Source organism: Engraulis encrasicolus, chromosome 18, assembly GCF_034702125.1.
Source record: "Engraulis encrasicolus isolate BLACKSEA-1 chromosome 18, IST_EnEncr_1.0, whole genome shotgun sequence".
In the NCBI taxonomy this organism is placed as follows: domain Eukaryota; kingdom Metazoa; phylum Chordata; class Actinopteri; order Clupeiformes; family Engraulidae; genus Engraulis; species Engraulis encrasicolus.
Genome location: NC_085874.1, coordinates 37,605,279 through 37,622,778, shown reverse-complemented (window position 1 = coordinate 37,622,778; position 17,500 = coordinate 37,605,279). Strand labels below are relative to the sequence as shown.

Here is a 17,500-nt window from a genome sequence, read left to right as displayed (position 1 = left end):
ATTAAAAATTGACTTTCGAATTGTGCTTTTTCCGCGATACTGAATGAAAACTGCCATCATGGAGGATGTTGACTCGAGCCTTGTGTCACGAGGCCGCAAGCAACAGGAAGTGACCCGGAGGAACTAGTTTGAGTTGCACCCCCTGCATGTGTTCCATGTACCTTGCTGCCATGCATCCTTCTTCCCCTGACATAGTGGCTATTTCCCAAAGTGAAGTGTTCTCACCTTGCTAGTGCGAGTAGCGCCCATTTTCCGTGTATTTCGGCAAGGAGTATCCAATGTAGTGTGTAGCTAATAATTGGATACTATCAGGGTACGATTTGTCAGAAAACCAGAAGGGGGGATATGTTTCAGATTTCAAGCAATATCAATAGAGTTACATTAAACTATGATTACAGTATTTCTCAATTGGTTTTGTACATTTCTCGAATCTCTCTCGCAATTTGCAAAACATAATATTCATTCTCAAAACAGCTTTAACAAATGGCAAAACACTGTGGATGACTTGCAAAACCGAGTCTCTTGCTCAAAACCGAAGTTTTTGTGTCAATGAACGTATCAGTGCCAGCAGAATGGTTAGTCATTGTGTCATAGTGTAGTCCGTGTATGGACAAGCTAGTCAAATCGATTTGTCATGTTGTCAATTGAATAGTACGCTCTTGAGGATCTTTTCTGAAGCAAAATGTTGTTTAGATTGGATGGGAAATGTTGTAAATTCGACTTTATATTACATTGATCAGATAAGATTGTCCTAGATATACATTTAGACTATGACCTACAGTGCCCTCCATAATTATTGGCACCCCTGGTTGAGATGTGTTAAAAGCCTTAAAATAAATTCAGTGTTTATTGCAGAAGAATACTGTCACACTGAACATTTTAGGAAAATGTAGCCTTCAACTCAAATGAATTGTAGGAAAATAAAAAAAATCCCTGACTAAAAAATAATTATTTTTCATTAAATCACCTGTTCCACAATTATTGGCACCCTTAACAATTCCCAAGAAATAAATATAATTGAAGCATTTCTGTCATTTCTACAGTAGTTTACAAAGTTTACCAGAGTATGTAGGAACATTTAATTAGTAATTCATCACTTCCTGTTTCCCTGGGGTATAAATATGACGTGACACCGAGGCCATTTCTCTTATCCACTCTTAAACATGGGAAAGACAAAGGAACACAGCATACAAGTGAGGCAGATGTGCGTCGACCTTCACAGGTCAGGCAGAGGCTACAAGAAGATTGCCACTCAACTGCAACTGCCCATATCTACTGTGAGAGGAATAATTAAGAAGTTCAAAACAACTGGAACAGTGGTAAACAAGCCTGGACGAGGACCCAAGTTTATTTTGCCACCACGCACAGTGAGGAGGATGGTAAGAGAAATCAAAATATCTCCAAAGCTCACTGTTACAGAATTACAACAAATGGTAGCATCCTGGGGTCACAAAGTCTCCAAATCAACCATCAGGCGCTGTCTACACGCCAACAAGCTGTTTGGGAGGCATGCACGGAGAAAACCTTTCCTCACCCACAATCATAAACGCAAACGTCTGGAGTTCGCCCAGCGGTATTGGGGCTTCAACTGGGACCGTGTGCTTTGGTCAGATGAGACCAAGATTGAGCTTTTTGACAACAAACACTCTAAGTGGGTCTGGCGTGCCACGAAAGATGCGCATGCTGAAAAGCACCTCATACCCACTGTGAAGTATGGGGGTGGGTCAGTGATGCTGTGGGGCTGTTTCGCTTCCAAAGGCCCTGGGAAGCTTGTTGGGGTGCATGGCATCATGAATGCTTTGAAATACCAGGACATTTTAAATCAAAATCTGTTGCCCTCTGCCAAAAAGCTGAAGATGGGTCGTCACTGGGTCTTTCAGCAAGACAATGACCCTAAACATATGGCCAAATCTACACAGAAATGGTTAACCAGACACAAAATCAAGCTCCTCCCATGGCCATCTCAGTCCCCAGACCTCAACCCCATTGAGAACCTGTGGGGTGAGCTGAAGAGGAGAGTACAGAGGAGAGGACCCAGGTCTCTGGATGATTTAGAGAGATTCTGCAAAGAGGAATGGCTGAAGATCCCTCTTTCTGTATTTTCCCATCTTGTGAAACATTATAGGAGAAGATTAGGTGCTGTTTTGTTGGCAAAAGGGGGTTGTACAAAATATTAACAACAGGGATGCTAATAATTGTGACACACATTATTTGATGTCAAATAATTATTTCTTTATGTGGGATTTTTTCCCCACTGAATAAATGCACTTGTATTGAAGGTTGGATTTTTCTCTTTTTTTCCATTAAGGTCCCATATTATTTAGAGAAAAATAATAATAATTGGAAGCTAAAAAACACATCTCAACCAGGGGTGCCAATAATAATGGAGGGCACTGTATTTATTGATAGGTTTTCTCATTGCAAAATAGGAAAAATAGCAAACTCTGGTTGAGGTGTCAAAATGCGCCTTTTTACTTGTCTTGCAAGCCCATCTGAAAAAAAATCTAGAACTGTAAAACAAAATAAATTTGAAACAATACACTGATACTATATAAAGTGCACTTACTGTCTTGTGAAATTCTAGGGAAATATTGTAATTTTGCTTGGAGCGTAATTATAAAGGCCACATGAGGCAACGAGTAATATAATGCAGTACAGTGCCTGTTTTCTCTATCCCTTATACTGCCTTTGGTGAGAGAGAGTCAATATTTACCTGCGAGCAATTTACCAATTCAGATCACATTTATAGACAAAAATCCAATGGTAATTATACAGTGCTTATCACATTATGACAGCTTGGTAAATCATTTTGCATGTCAAGACTTAAACTATGACCTAGGGCCTAACTGTTTTAGGGGGTGCGATAGTTTCATGCATTCAGTGGCAAAGCTTTTTGAGTGATATGACAAAAGCAATTGATAATGTACGAAAAAGCTGAAAATTGTACACAACCATTGCACGGTGGACGAAAGCATTTGCTAAATGCTGAAAACTATGAAAAACGTATTTTACCATGTGCACAGGTAACGGCAGGAAGTCACAATTGAACAAGAAGTTTTGAGAATGATTATTCTGTTGTGAGAAATGTACAAAACCAATTGAGAAAAACGTAAAATCATGTAGAAAAAGTGACAATATCAAAACCAGAAGAGGGGTCAATCCCCCCCATCCCCCCTACAAATCGCACCCTGGATACGATGCTACTGCCAAAAATGGGCGTGACTCGCACTAACAAGACTAGACCACTTCACTTTGAGAAACGCCTACCGTACAGTATGTGTATACACGCTACTGGTCAGTGTTAAGTGTCTCTGGGCACTATACGGGAGGGACATAAGTGGATAGATGAAGGACTGAAGTTGAACTCATGCTAACCTACCTGTGTCATCCTCTCTCTCGCTCCCTGGGAATAAAGGGGACCAGGGCAGAGTTATTTGAAACGGGCAAGCCAAGCACAAGTCTATTGACTAGAGTAGAGAGCAGCAGAATGAGAGAGGATGGGGGGAGAGGTAGAGAGAGAGATGAGGGGGGGGGGAACGACCAAGGAGGAGGAGTGGAGTGGAGACACCTGGTAAAGGAAAAGAGAGAGAGAGAGAAAGAGAGAGAGAGAGAGAGAGAGAGAGAGAGAGAGAGAGAGAGAGAGAGAGAGAGAGAGAGAGAGAGAGAGAGGTAGAGGCAGAGAGAGAGAATGGACACTGCATGGGAGGAGAGACCAAGAGAAGGACGATAAAGTGGAGGACAAGAGAGAACAATGGACCGAGAGGAAATGAGAGAAACAGAGAGAGAGGACAGACAGACAAGCTGATTGGAAAATAAAAGAGAGCTTAATAAAGACATTGAGAGGGGCTGTACAATAGAGAGGGGAGGGAGGTACAACGGAACAAGATAGCGGGACAGAGAAAGAGAAAGATGGTAAGATTGGGAGAAAGATGGAGAGATACAGGAAAGAGGGGCTATGGAATGGAAAATGAAAGATTGACAGAAAATAGGAAAGAGGAGATGAAAGAGAAAGGACACGGACAGAATGGAAAGAATGATAGAGGCATAGCAAGGGAAAGAAAGTTGGAGAGAAGAGAAGAGAAGAGATGAAAGAGAGAGAATGGAGAGGAAGATACTACAGGGAGAGCGTGAGAAAGAAGAGGCGAAGAGAGACAAGAGAATATACTAATAGCATACTGTGTATAGCTAATAGATTAAAAAATAAATAGAAATAAATGCATAAAGTGTGCAAAGCAGCGAAGATCTCACCTCTGGTGGACTCGTCCTCGATGGGCTGCTTGAAGACAGTGATGTCCTTGAAGGTGCAGAGGAAGAGCACCACCTTATCATTCTCATTCCTGATGGGGGCCACCTGCATGTAGAGCCACACCGGCGCTCCTGCAGACAGAGGGGGAGGAGGAGGAGGAGGATGAAGAGGGGGAGGAGGAGGATGAAGAGGGGGAGGAGGAGGATGAAGAGGGGGAGAAGGAGGATGAAGAGGGGGAGGAGGAGGATGAAGAGGAGGAGGAGGAGGATGAAGAGGGGGAGGCCGAAATGGAGGAGGAGGAGGATGAAATGGAGGAGGAGGATGAGAGAGGAGGATGGAGAGGAGGAGGAGGAGGAGGAGGATGAAGAGGGGGAGGAGGAGGAGGAGGAGGAGGATGAAGAGGGGGAGGAAGATAATGGAGAGGAGGAGGAGGAAATGGAGGAGGAGGAGGGGGAGGAGGAGGAGGAGGATGAAGAGGGGGAGGAGGAGAATGGAGAGGAGGAGGATGAAATGGAGGAGGATGAGAGAGGAGGAGAATGGAGAGGAAGATGGAGAGGAGGAGGAGAAGGAGGAGGAGAAGAATGGAGAGGAGGAGGATGAAAGAGGAGGAGGATGGAGAGGAGGATGGAGAGGAGGAGGAGGATGGAGAGGATGATGGAGAGGAGGAGGTGGAGGAGAATGGAGGGAGGAGGAGGAGGAGAATGGAGAGGAGGAGGAGGAGGAGGATGAGAGGAGGAGGAGGATGGAGAGGAGGAGGAGGATGAGAGGGGAGGGGAGGGAGGAAAGGAGGAGGATAGAGAGGAGGAGGAGGAGGAGGAGGAGGAGGAGGATGGAGAGGAAGATGAGAGGAGGAGAAAGTAGAGGGGGAGGAGGAAGATGATGGTGAGGTAGAGGAAAAGGAGGAGGAGGATGGAGAGGGGGAGGAGGATGGAGAGGAGGAGGAGGATGATGATGGTGAGGTGGAGGAAAATTGAGGAGAAGGAGAAGGAGGATGGTGAGGTGGAGGATCAGGAAAGTGAGAGTGAGAAAACACAGGAAGAAGGTGATGATGATGATGATGATGATGATGATGATAATGATGATGATGATGATGATGATGATGGAAGTAGTGACGATGACGATGATGATGATGATGATGATGATGATGATGATGATGGTGGTGGGGGTGGTGGTGGGGGTGGTGGTGGTGAGCAAGATTATTATGACACAAGATGGATGTCAAAATAGAGAAGAAAAAAACAGATGATAAATGGAGGAAGGGACGACAGCCGAACATTCATCCAGAGAGAGAGAGAGAGAGAGAGAGAGAGAGAGAGACTGCATGTAAGAAACAGAACTAGGCAATTTGAGCTAAACAAACATTGAACTTTCAAACATGCAGAGAAGTTGGAGAAATCATCAAGTGGCCAACGGAGGCCAGTTGAAAATCAATTCAGTTGATTGTGAAGTACCTAGCGCTCACCAAGCTAAAAAAACACGTATTAATCAGAACTGAATGGATGACAGGTTGGAACGATAGAGAGGGTGAGCAGGGCAATTGCCTTTGGGCCCAGGGCCCTACTGTATTGCTGGTGGGGCCCGCCCTATTGTAACACTGGCGGGCTGTATGGGAGGCCCAATCAGTGTCTTGCCTGTGGTAGTGATCACGAAGTGAACTATAGGTATACTCAGTGAGTCGGCCTCATTGATTACCTTGCATAACGCTGAGTAAATGCTTTGATGCGAAAAAAAAGTTTTATTTAGGTGCAGTGCATTGATTGCAGTCTCGGACGGGATGTGTTGCTTAGGCCCCTTGGTCCATGACACCACTCACATTGAACCGCACATCTTCCAACAGCAACACCATGGCAGCAGCCGTGGTGTAATGGTTAGGGAGTTGGCGTGTAGCTCACAAAGTTGTAGGTTCAATCCCCACCCTGACCAATCCCTTCCTCCCTCCATGACAAGACCCGCACACTGCTCCGGGGATTGAAACCAATAACCAGGATACAATTGTCAGCTCATTCAACCGTAACACCAACTTCCCAAAGCTACAGACAGACTAATCTTAGGTATCTGACGTTTGAGTATCTGAAGAAGTTAAAGACATTGGCTTGGTGTGTGACAAGCTAATGTGACAAGCAAGAAAGTGTGTCAGCCATCCCTGGGGCCGTATGTGCAATTGTTCTGCCACTGCATAGAAACTGTAAAAACATCAAACCATGGGGGCATCTGCAGAAAATGGGCCAAAAGGTATAATATGGTCTTACAACACATTTTTTAAAATGTGCATCACATCAGATTTGTCAGGTTTATGAATTGATGATTTTAGCAACACAACTGGTGCATTAAGTAAAACAATTGGCTTCCAAGCAGTTTAAGGTGTTGGTTTAGCTATAGTTTGTCAAAATGTATTGTATAGGAAAGTATTGTCAGAGTAAACCTGAAGCACAGGAACACTGTGAATAGACCAATTTCCTTTTATTGCTCAGAATTATGTAAATGTAGCAATATATTTCTTTAAAAGTTTTCAAGGCTGTAAACAAAATGATAAACCACAATAATAAAATGGTAAACCACAGGATTAAAAGCAGGGAATGCATTTTACAGTAACACTATATTTCTTGACTCTGCTTCAATTACAATGGCTAACCATTGTAGCGCAGAGATTTCTTTTTTTTTCTTGACAACTAAAATGGTACTGTGCACTTTTAAAGCAGTCTGTAACAAGCAGTTAGGCTTTTAGTCGTCCCTCTCTGTGTGCAAGCGCGTATGTGTGTGTGTGTGTGTGTGTGTGTGTGTAAGCTGTGTGTGTGTAAGTCGTGTGTGTGTGTGGGTGTGTGCGTATGTTTGTGTGTGGTTTTGGAGGAACAACCCGAGGACCAAACAAGAACAAGGTAGTTGGGGGAGAATGGTCTTTATGAAAGGTGATAACACATCCAGCAGAGAAGAGAAGAGAAGAGAAGAGAAGAGAAGAGAAGAGAAGAGAAGAGAAGAGAAGAGAAGAGAAGAGAAGAGAAGAGAAGAGAAGAGAAGAGAAGAGAAGAGAAGAGAAGAGAAGAGAGGAGAGGAGAGGAGAGGAGAGGAGAGGAGAGGAGAGAGAAGAGGAAAAAAGGAAAAAGAAGAGGAGAGGAGAGGAGGGACAGGAGAAGAGAGGAAGGAAAGGAGAGGAGAAGAGGGAAGAGGACAGAAGAGAGGAGAGGAGAGGAGAGGAAAGGAGGGAAAGGAGAGGAGATGAGGAAAAGGAGAGGAGAAGAGGGAAGAGGAGAGGGAAGCAGGGGAGAGGAGAGGAGAGGAGGCGAGAGGACAGGAGGCGAGAGGAGAGGAGAGGAGAGGAGAGGAGAGGAGAGGAGAGGAGAGGAGAGGAGAGGAGAGGAGAGGAGGGAAAGGAGAGGTGAGAGGAGAGGTGAGAGGAGAGGAAAAAAGGGAAAAGGAGAGGAGAGGAGAGGAAAGGAGAAGAGGGAAGAGGAGAGGAGAGGAGAGGAGAAGAGAAGAGAGGAGAGGAGAGGAGAGGAGAGGATGGGAGGGGAGGTGAGAGGGGAGGAGAGGAAAAGAAAGCAGGGGAGAGGAGAGGAGAGGAGAGGAGAAAAGGATAGAGGAGAGCAGAAAAAAGGAGAGGAACAAGCCAGCCAACCAGAGGAGAGCAGAGGAGCACGCTAACATGAGTGCAGGCTGTCCGCAGGATACTCACGATTCTTCTTGTAGAGCAGTATTTCAAAGGAGTTGGACTCATAGTTGTCAAAGGCCTGCCTGACTTTGTCTATTGTCTTCTTGTCCGTCAGCTCGCCATACATAAAACTGTAGAGAGAAGAGGAGGATGAAAGGGCAAAAAAGAGATGGATGGAGCAAAAGAAAACAAAGGTGTAGAGTAGAGGGCATGGAGCGATGATGGACACAAAAACAAAGAATGAAAGACAGAGAGAGTGGGAGGGGAGAGAGTGAAGTGGGGGAGGAGAGAAACGGAAAGGGTGTGGATTGGGATGGGTAGAGGGGAAAATAGAGAGAGAGAGAGAGAGAGAGAGAGAGAGAGAGAGAGAGAGAGAGAGAGAGAGAGAGGGAGAGATGTTAGTTGCTTGCACAGCAAACACACGCACACATGCACACACACGCACGCACGCACGCACACAGTCGCGGGTGCACGCACACACACACACACATACAAACACACGCACACACACACACACACACACACACACACACACACACACACACACACACACACACACACACACACACACACACACGCGCACACACACACACACACACACACCTGTGTGTGTGGTATCAGCATCCTGTCCTGGCTGGTGCTGCCCATCATGTCTGCCAACAGTAATTAATTGAGCATGTACATGAGGCTGATGACACACACCCGCTGATGACACACACAGACACGCTCTGCCGCATGACAAAAAGGGAGGGAGGCTGATCATACACACACACACACACACACGTATGCATGCACGCACACACATACACACACACACACACGCACACACACGCATGCACGCACACAGACACGCACGCAGACGCACACGCAGGCACACACACACACACACACACACACACACACACACACACACACACACACACACACACACACACACACACACACACACACACACACACACACACACACCCCTATCTTCATCATCGTCCCCATTGCACTGTTAGTGAACCGTAGCAGTACCAAAACAGCCACCTTGTTGCCATCAGACACACATACGTCAGCCCTAACCTTAACCTGTCAGTGAGGAAACGCTTTTACACTTTTTGTCTGCAAGCTTTTAAATACAACTAATTTCATGTTTTTATGCGCTTTAGAGGTTGAGATATCGAGGTGTTTATAGGCAGAGGGCACCTTTTCCCAAAAAGGACTTGGACATTCAGCAGGTGTTTTTTGCAGTTGCCTTAGGCTAAATGGGTTTAAGTGATGCAACACATTCAGTGTAGCCCCAGCCTAACTGTAACAAAAAAATATTATAAGCTGCAGTATACGATACACTTGTCAAATTTAGTCATAATTACACAGCAAAAAAATACAGAACTACAGACACAGCCCAAGGAAAGGGAATAAGTAAACCTGCAAAGTGATAAATCCTGAGTCAAAAGCAATTCGACTAATCTTTTACATGTCTTATACTAATTTATTCTCTTATAGGTGCATTTTTTCATCCTCTCTCTAGGGTTTGCCATGTCCACCATCTCAGACTCAAACCCATCATTTCAACCCTCAGCCCGCACCCCTTTACTAACCCTTCAAAAATGACTTGAGAGGGTTGTGAGACATTGCATTTCCATGGCAACAGTAAGCTGGCTATAGGTGGATCTGTCTCAGACAGTCTCCCAGTCAGAGGCAGGTGGATCAGTGGGTTCTGGGTGCAAACCAAAGGGGTATTTTTGGGGCTGTGTGATACCGAAGAAGCAGACAAACTGTGACAAGAAGGTAACTCCTGCTAGATGTATTTTTTGTGCCTGTCCAACTACATCCTGTAGGTCAGGGGTGGGGAACCGCTGTCTCGAGGGATATTTGCGGCCCCTGAGGCCGTCTTAACCGGCCCCCAATATAATTTTAATGTTATGCAGCTTCACATGAAATATGACATATTTTGTTAAGGAATCTTAGAAAATACATTTGCAATAAAATTAAGAAATTAGGTTATATTCAGTGGACCTAGAGAAGGTGGGGTCTGTTTTAACCCTCTAGCTACCAGAATTTTTTTTGAATAGGCCGGAATTCTACCAAGAATTCTGAGGAAAAATTGACATTTTGGTCATATTTTAAATAATGTCAAATAACTTGAAAAGACATGAAAAGTGTCAATTACAAGTTACTTTCATATTAAAGTAGAGAAAACACACTTTCAAATGGTATATCATTTATGGATAATTAATTGTTCAGTATTCCCCTAGAGTGCCTTTGATGAGGATTAAATTATAAAAATGTGATAAAATCCGATATTATCTAGGCCTATCTATCTATATATCTATATATTTAGGCCTATCTATCTATCTATCGATCTCTCTATCCATCTATCTATCTATCCTTCCGTCTATCCATCCATCCATCCAGAGTCAAAGTTGAACAATGATCATGTGACGACAACAAATGTCGTTCACCCAAAAGTCCTGTTTTAAAGCGGTTTCAAGCGGTATAACTGTAATGGACTGGACTAGCTAATAATGTTTGAACTAAACCATGCCAAAGACGTGTAAGGATAACCGTAGAAGTGTCCGCGATAGCAGAGAGGACATGAATGGAGCTGTATGGAAGTTTCCCCTCCCAATTTGGCACAGGTAAGACGCGCCAGGCATCACCGACTACGGAATTGAAGTGCTACAAACACCACGTTGGTAGGCTATTATTGGAAGTTAGCATTCAACTCAACGTCTTCACGCACATTTTTATGAAGGACAACGTGGAGTAGTAACAGTCCTTGACTGCTTTGCCAAAGCTGACACGCAAAATGAGTAGCCTATCATGCTGCGCTTCCCTCACACGATGCGCCTGTTACACAGAGCTGTCGCTGTTCGTTGTTCCAGGAAACTAAGATAGTTGGATACCAACATATGGTTTGACTCTGAAAATACACCGAAGACAGTTTACATTTTTAATATGTAGCGTGTAGACATCGGCTGGACAGTTGTGTTTGCTATTTAGGACCATGGCAGAACTCATCACAGTTGAACACCATCTCATAAGCCTAATAAAACAACATTATCTAAAAATAGCCTAAATAGTCATAAACATGTGCTGTTGACCATGAAAATAGATCGAAGAGGGTTGGAAGTTTTCATATTTAGTGTATATTGGTTGTAGAAACAGAATGGTTGTGTTTGTAGCCATCCAATCTCGGACGGCCGTCATTTGAATTGACGGCAGATTGCCAAATCACATAAAGCGGCGCATCTCGTAATAAAATCTAAAATACTGAAAAATAATATATATAAACATATAGTTTTTATACTGAAAGGATATCGAGGAGGGTCTGTAATATTGAGCTAAAGTGTTTGAAAGCTGGAAAAACTGCATGATGACGGCCGTTCAGCCGTATTTTCATTTGAAAATATTCCGGCCGGCCGCGGCCATTCTGGTACAGATCCAGCCGGACGTTCACGGCCGTTATGGTAGCTAGAGGGTTAAAGGTGACAACCTTCAATATAGGCCTAATGTGCAGGGGGAAATCCTGATTTGTGTTCATAGTGCGGCCCTCGGAGGACTTTTACGGCCCTCGGATGAATTTGAAGTGGCCCCCCGAATGAAAAAGGTTCCCCTCCCCTGCTGTGGGTGATTTCACTACTTAGCCCATCAAACTGGCTGCAGGGGTGTGGTCATTAGGATCAGCTGGTTCATTTAATGGGCATGATCAAATACGTATGTGGCAGGGTTTTTAATTTATGAACCCAAGATATCCGTCCCTGACAGACGCGTTCTCTGAAGACTTTGGGGAACAAGTGTCTCTCAACCAGCCTCCGATACTTGCTGCCAATCTGCCAATCAGATGAGGATAAATCACAATGAGGAGGTTCAAGGCCAGGACGTCTTACTAAAAGGAAAGTTGTTCTCTACACAGGCTCTAAGCAGCCTTGTGGTTTCGATACTTAGCTGATCTACAGAAGAGCAAATGTATAAATCATCTGTATAAATTTGGCTAAATCAAAACAATAGTCAGTGGGTCAGTTTTCCAAAAATGAAGAACCCTGGCGGCACATTGTGTTAAGTTTTTGCATACAGCTGATTTAGGGGTAAGGGTTGCGAATCCAAATCTGCTGTATACCAGACTAAACAATTGCTATGTATACATAAGACATTTAATTTGGAAAAAACAGACTTTAAGTCCGAATGAAGCTTAATTACGCTGTCGAAATGTCATGTAAACACTTCACAATTCGGAATGAAATGAAAGATCAAAGTAAACTCGATGGAACTATTTAATCCTGAATCATTCATTCGGAATTCAAAACGTCATGTAAACGTAGACAATGTCCTAACATGTCTCAAACTTGAATAATCCAATATGGCCGCCGCCACCACGTCAAAGCCTAATCAAAGGAAACGGCTGGAGTTTTACTTTCGGATCCTGGGTTGTCTTCCTCCATTGATTGCTTGGCTCTCGCCTGACCTGTGTAGTTTGTGCGCAGCTTCGTGAGCTACTAGGTCTGCACTGGAGAGCACATGTTATTACATAACACTCAGCTAATACTTTCATATTTTATTCAAAGCAACTTACAACTATTGTTTTCCTGGGTATTGGTTACAGTCCCTGGAGCAATGTGGGGTTAGATGCCTTGCTCAAGTGCACTTCAACCATGGATGGAGATGTAAGGAGAGGTCAAGGGGGATTCTAACCAGCAACCCCTAGATTGAAAGACCAACTCTCTAACCACTAGGCCACGGCTACCCACATGTTGGCTGCGCCTTCAAAGAGCTTCGTCTATCATTCATCCCTCGTCGACCCCAACAAATTCCTTCAAAGACATTTTCTGTTCATCTCTAAAGAGTCTATAATCTGTCCTGTGACTCAACAATGTGAGCTGCCACTGATATCGAAGCAATAAATGGTCCGTCTATTTTCTGGCTGGAGACGTGGAGGATTCCTGCAGTGTTCCACTAGACATCTGTCTGTGTGGGTGTACAGTAGCTCAACCAAGGGCCTCCGGAGGCACACACACACACACACACACAAACACACACACACACACACACACACACACACACACACACACACACACACACACACAAACACGCGCGCGCGCGCGCGTGCGCGCACAAAAAGGTCTGGCTAGAACACGATTGTTAGAAGAGCTTCCTCTCATCATCGGTGCAGAAAAAAAAACATTTCCCTCCAGTTGATAGTGTGAACTGCCACCGCCACTATAGACCTACTGCACCTCATCCAGTTCTGTATACAGTATACTGCGCAAGCTGCAACAAGCGTGCTCAACATTACATCTGGCTCGTTAAGCACAGGCAGGAGTTAATGGTTTGTTTCCCTTCACTAATTCAACAGGAATGCCCGCCTTAATAGCCTCCTTAACGTACAGTAAAGCGGCATCCAATCCCCAGCGCATCCGTATGCCCGCTCGCCCAACCACCACTCACTCACCCACCCAACCACCACTCACTCACCCGCCCAACCACCACTCACTCACCCGCCCAACCACCCACTCACCCACCCACTCACCCGACCAACCACCCACTCACCCACCACCCACTCACCCGCCGCCACTCTGCCATCACCATGCCAATTACCGTACATCCACCACACTTCCCTGAGGGGCATAGGAACACAAGCTCAAGCCCAGCTCCACCTCCATCATTACCTCCATCATCCCTATATCCACCTCCACCACTGCCTGAGGGGCAAAGGAACACATTTTTGTGTTATCCGTTTGACATGTTGTACAAGGTTTTCAAGACATATTTATGACTTATTTATTTGTATACATTTTTAATGCTTTGCACAATGTCAGTAAACAAAATCAATCAATCAATCAACCTCCATCATTACCTCCATCCTCCCTATATCCACCTCCCCACTCACTCCCTGAGGGGCACGATAGGAACATAACACAAGCCCAGGTTCAGCTCCATCATTACCTCCATCATGATCCCTATATTATTACATTAAATTGCACTTAGCTGACGCTTTCATTTATTCAAAGCGACTTAAAGTTATTATTTTTCAGGGTATTGGTTACAGTCCCTGGAGCAATGTGGGGTTAGGTGCCTTGCTCAATGGCACTTCAGCCATGGATGGTGATGTAGGGAGAGGTCAGGGGGGATTTGAACCTGCAACCTCTAGATTGAAACACCAACTCTCTAACCACTAGGCCACAGCTGTCCACATGGAGCACCTCCTCCACTTCCTGAGGGGCATAGGAACATAACACAAGCCCAACTTCACCTCCTCCACCATCCCCATATCCACCTCCTCCACTTCCTGAGAGGCATGATAGGAACATAACACAAGCCCAGCTTCACCTCCATCATTACCTCCACCATCCCTATATCCACCTCCTCCACTCCATATCAACCTCTACCTCAAGCATGGGAAATTAAAATAACACGAGCCATGCTTCACCTCTATCAAGTTCAAGAAGTTTATGGCCATGTCGACATAGTCGATAGGAATTTTTTGTGGCATATCCCCAACATCAAATACATACAACTGACAAGACACACAACAGCAAGGTACATACAGTACAGTAAATATAAATATGGGTAGACATAACAATAAACCACCTCCTTCATTCCCTGATGGGGCATCACCTCCACCCCAACCACCTCCTCATCACCCTCCACCATGTCTATCTCCTCCTCCCCTTACTACACCACCTCATCGTCCTCAAACCTTTCCACCACCACCTTGTCCTCCTCCACCATCCTCACCCCCTGCTCATCCTTATCCTCCTCCACTACCTCGTCCTCCTCCACCACCTCCCTCTCCACCTACACCACCTCATCGTCTCTAAACCTTTCCACCTCCTCCTCGTCCTCCTCCTCCACCTCCATCTCCTCATCCTCATCCACCTCCTCCCCCCCTTCCTCCACCTCCTCATTCTCCTCCACCTCCTCATATCTATCTCAGACCCAGGTAGAAGCCTGCTGTGTATGAGTGTGTTGTTTACAATACAATGCGAGACATCAACTACCTCCCAGTTTTTATCGCTCTCAGAACCAAGTGGAAGCATCCTTTGCAGGCAGTGTGCACAGTAAAAAAAAAAAAAGCTACAGTTGGAACAGCTACAGTTTCCATTTATTTTCTATAGTACAAGACAGTGCTCTCAAAACAACAGTTTCAATATCTACAGAATAAGCTAGCTATCTCATAGCAACAGTAGCAATGTCAATACTATTAGGCAGGAGGAAGGCATCTTTCAGAAAACTCTAGGTATGAATTTCTACAGTGTATGGCAACTACAGTATCTCAGATCCACCCCACTGTTTCTGCTTCTCCTCCTGGAAGCAGGTGGGAGCCGGACAAATTTCACGTCATAATGCAGCAGCTACTGTACTGTAGGCTATGTATCTTGTGGCGTACACTACAGCAATGTTTCCCAAACTTCCCACTCTATTCTTAGCGTGAGCCTTCCCCTTTCTCATACTCTAGTATATCTATTCCTATTTCCCATTGTGAATATTTTACATTTTTTCCACGTATGTTCCACACAGTGTGCTCAGGTACCCCTGGTGGTCCACGCACAAAGAGAGTGACTTAAACATCTTCTATAGTGCATTTATTCCTCCCCAGAGCACTCTCTAAGTGTTGAATTGACTTTTAATATTTTTTTAAACTGTGAAGCCCTGGTTGGGAAACACTGCAACACAGTATCAATTCCAATGGCTCAGGGACCCCCTGGCATGTTTTTATTCAACAAAGGCCTCCCTCCCACCGATCCACCTTATGCCTGCTGGCAGACCACCCTCACCCCCACCTCCAACTTATTCGGCACCATCCTGCGCTGCAGCGTTCCATTATGCCTGCCGGTGGTGCCGTCGATAGGGGGGGGACAAATGGGTATGTTGTCCCGGGCCCAGGTAGATACAGTAGGGGGCCCATAATTGTGTCCCCATTACATTTTATGTATTGGGTAAGGGGCCCTTTCAAATGACTTTGTCCTGGGCCCAGCGAAACCTGTCAGCGGCCCTGCCTGGCGGTGGTGCCACACCTGCCGTTGGCTTCCCGAGTGGGCGGGTGTTACTATTCCTGTGCCGTGGGGGGGGGGTGATTGGCAGGGCAGCGGTCCAACCGCACGCTAACAAGCTTCCAGGGTGACGGCTCTGGGGGTGGAAAACAGTGGGAGGCCTGTCACATGGGGAGGAGGTATGAGGAGAGATAGAGGGGAAATATGGAGGTAAGGAGAGAGAGAGAGAGAGAGAGAGAGAGAGAGAGAGAGATTGAAAGGACAGAAACAGAGGACAGAGGAGAGAGAAAAAGAGACAGAAGAAGTCTGTGAAAGAGAGCAACAGTGAGAGAAAGAGAGAGAGAGAGAGAGGGAGAGAGAGAGAGAGAGAGAGAGAGAGAGAGAGAGGGAGAGAGACAGGGAGAGAGACAGAAAAGTGTATGGGGTAGGTGTGCCTTACACATCGAGCTGCACCAAAATAAGAAGGCAGAGGCGAGTGGAGGCACAATATTCCACATCAAAGGTGATTCTAGAGCACATGTAACATACAGTATCCTCCCTAATACACATTAACATTTGGCTAGATTTATATCTATGTTGTTTTAAATAGGGTGTTGCACATCCACGTTGATAAGGTAGGCCATTCACATTACCAAATTAGCAGCAAAAAAAAACCCTTTATTCAATTAAAAGAGGCAAAGTTTTAATCAGCCTGGATCTTCGTCAGGCATACAGTATATCTGATGAAGATCCAGGGTGAATGGAAACATACCTTGTTTTTTGGAGGTCATTTGGCAATGTGCAGGCCCACTGCAGCTACATTTATATTTCTTCCATCATCACGTTTAGCCCCAACTGCTGTTACATTTTTTTAAAAAGTATACGCTATATCCTAATTTTAAAACAGGTATCCTCCAATAACATACAGTAAATATTTCTACTATAATATTGAAATATGGGTTTTTCCTGACGATGGAATTGTCTGTAAAAGTTAATAGTATATTGTAATTGACTAGCCTGATAAACCAGCCGAAATGGATTGGATGTCTAATTTACCAAATGCAGGCAAAACATTTTGCCTTCCAGAAGTTGGCGCTGGTTTTCCAGGCTAGTAATTGACCAAACGTACAGCTGGGGCTTTAGCTCCCACTCTTACAGCGTCTCTATGCTGAGATATCAGTGGTGGTGGTGGTGGTGCATTCGTTGCGTGTGAGGTGGGTGTCGGGGCGGTTGTAGTGGTTCTACTGCCTGCCTGCCTGCCTGCCTGCCTGCGTGTGCATATTGAAGAGTGCCGAGCTGGTGCATACTTCATCTCATTTCCTCCTGACTTCATATACCCATGGGAACAGGAATGGCAATGCAATTTCACCCATTTGACAGTGCTGCTTCGAGGCAGGACTGGACTGGCAATCTGGCATAGCGGGCATTTCCCGGCGGGCCCTGCGCCCTCATGGGCCCCTATTTTCAGAAATGTCAAAAATAATAATAATAATAATAATATATATATATGTTTACATTTCTGAACATAGGGGCCCACGAGGGTGCTTGGCCCACCGGTGATCAGTTTTGCACCACTAATTATATTATATGGGGCCCCTTTAATCTAAAAGTGCCCATGGGCCCTATTTCTCCCCCAGTCCAGCCCTGCTC

The 17,500-nt window shown here is 45.1% G+C and overlaps 1 protein-coding gene across 1 annotated transcript in view; it reads right to left on the bottom strand.

The window, feature by feature from the left end:
• The window catches only part of kcnh5a (potassium voltage-gated channel, subfamily H (eag-related), member 5a), a 239,568-nt gene that overhangs the window by 176,844 nt on the left and 45,224 nt on the right, over positions 1–17,500 (bottom strand). The window contains exons 3-4 of the mRNA XM_063222171.1: positions 7,917–8,023; positions 4,249–4,377 (exon numbers count right to left, since the gene is read on the bottom strand). Of these exons, the coding sequence (XP_063078241.1) occupies positions 4,249–4,377; positions 7,917–8,023 (236 nt within the window). The remainder of the gene's footprint in view (positions 1–4,248; positions 4,378–7,916; positions 8,024–17,500) is intronic.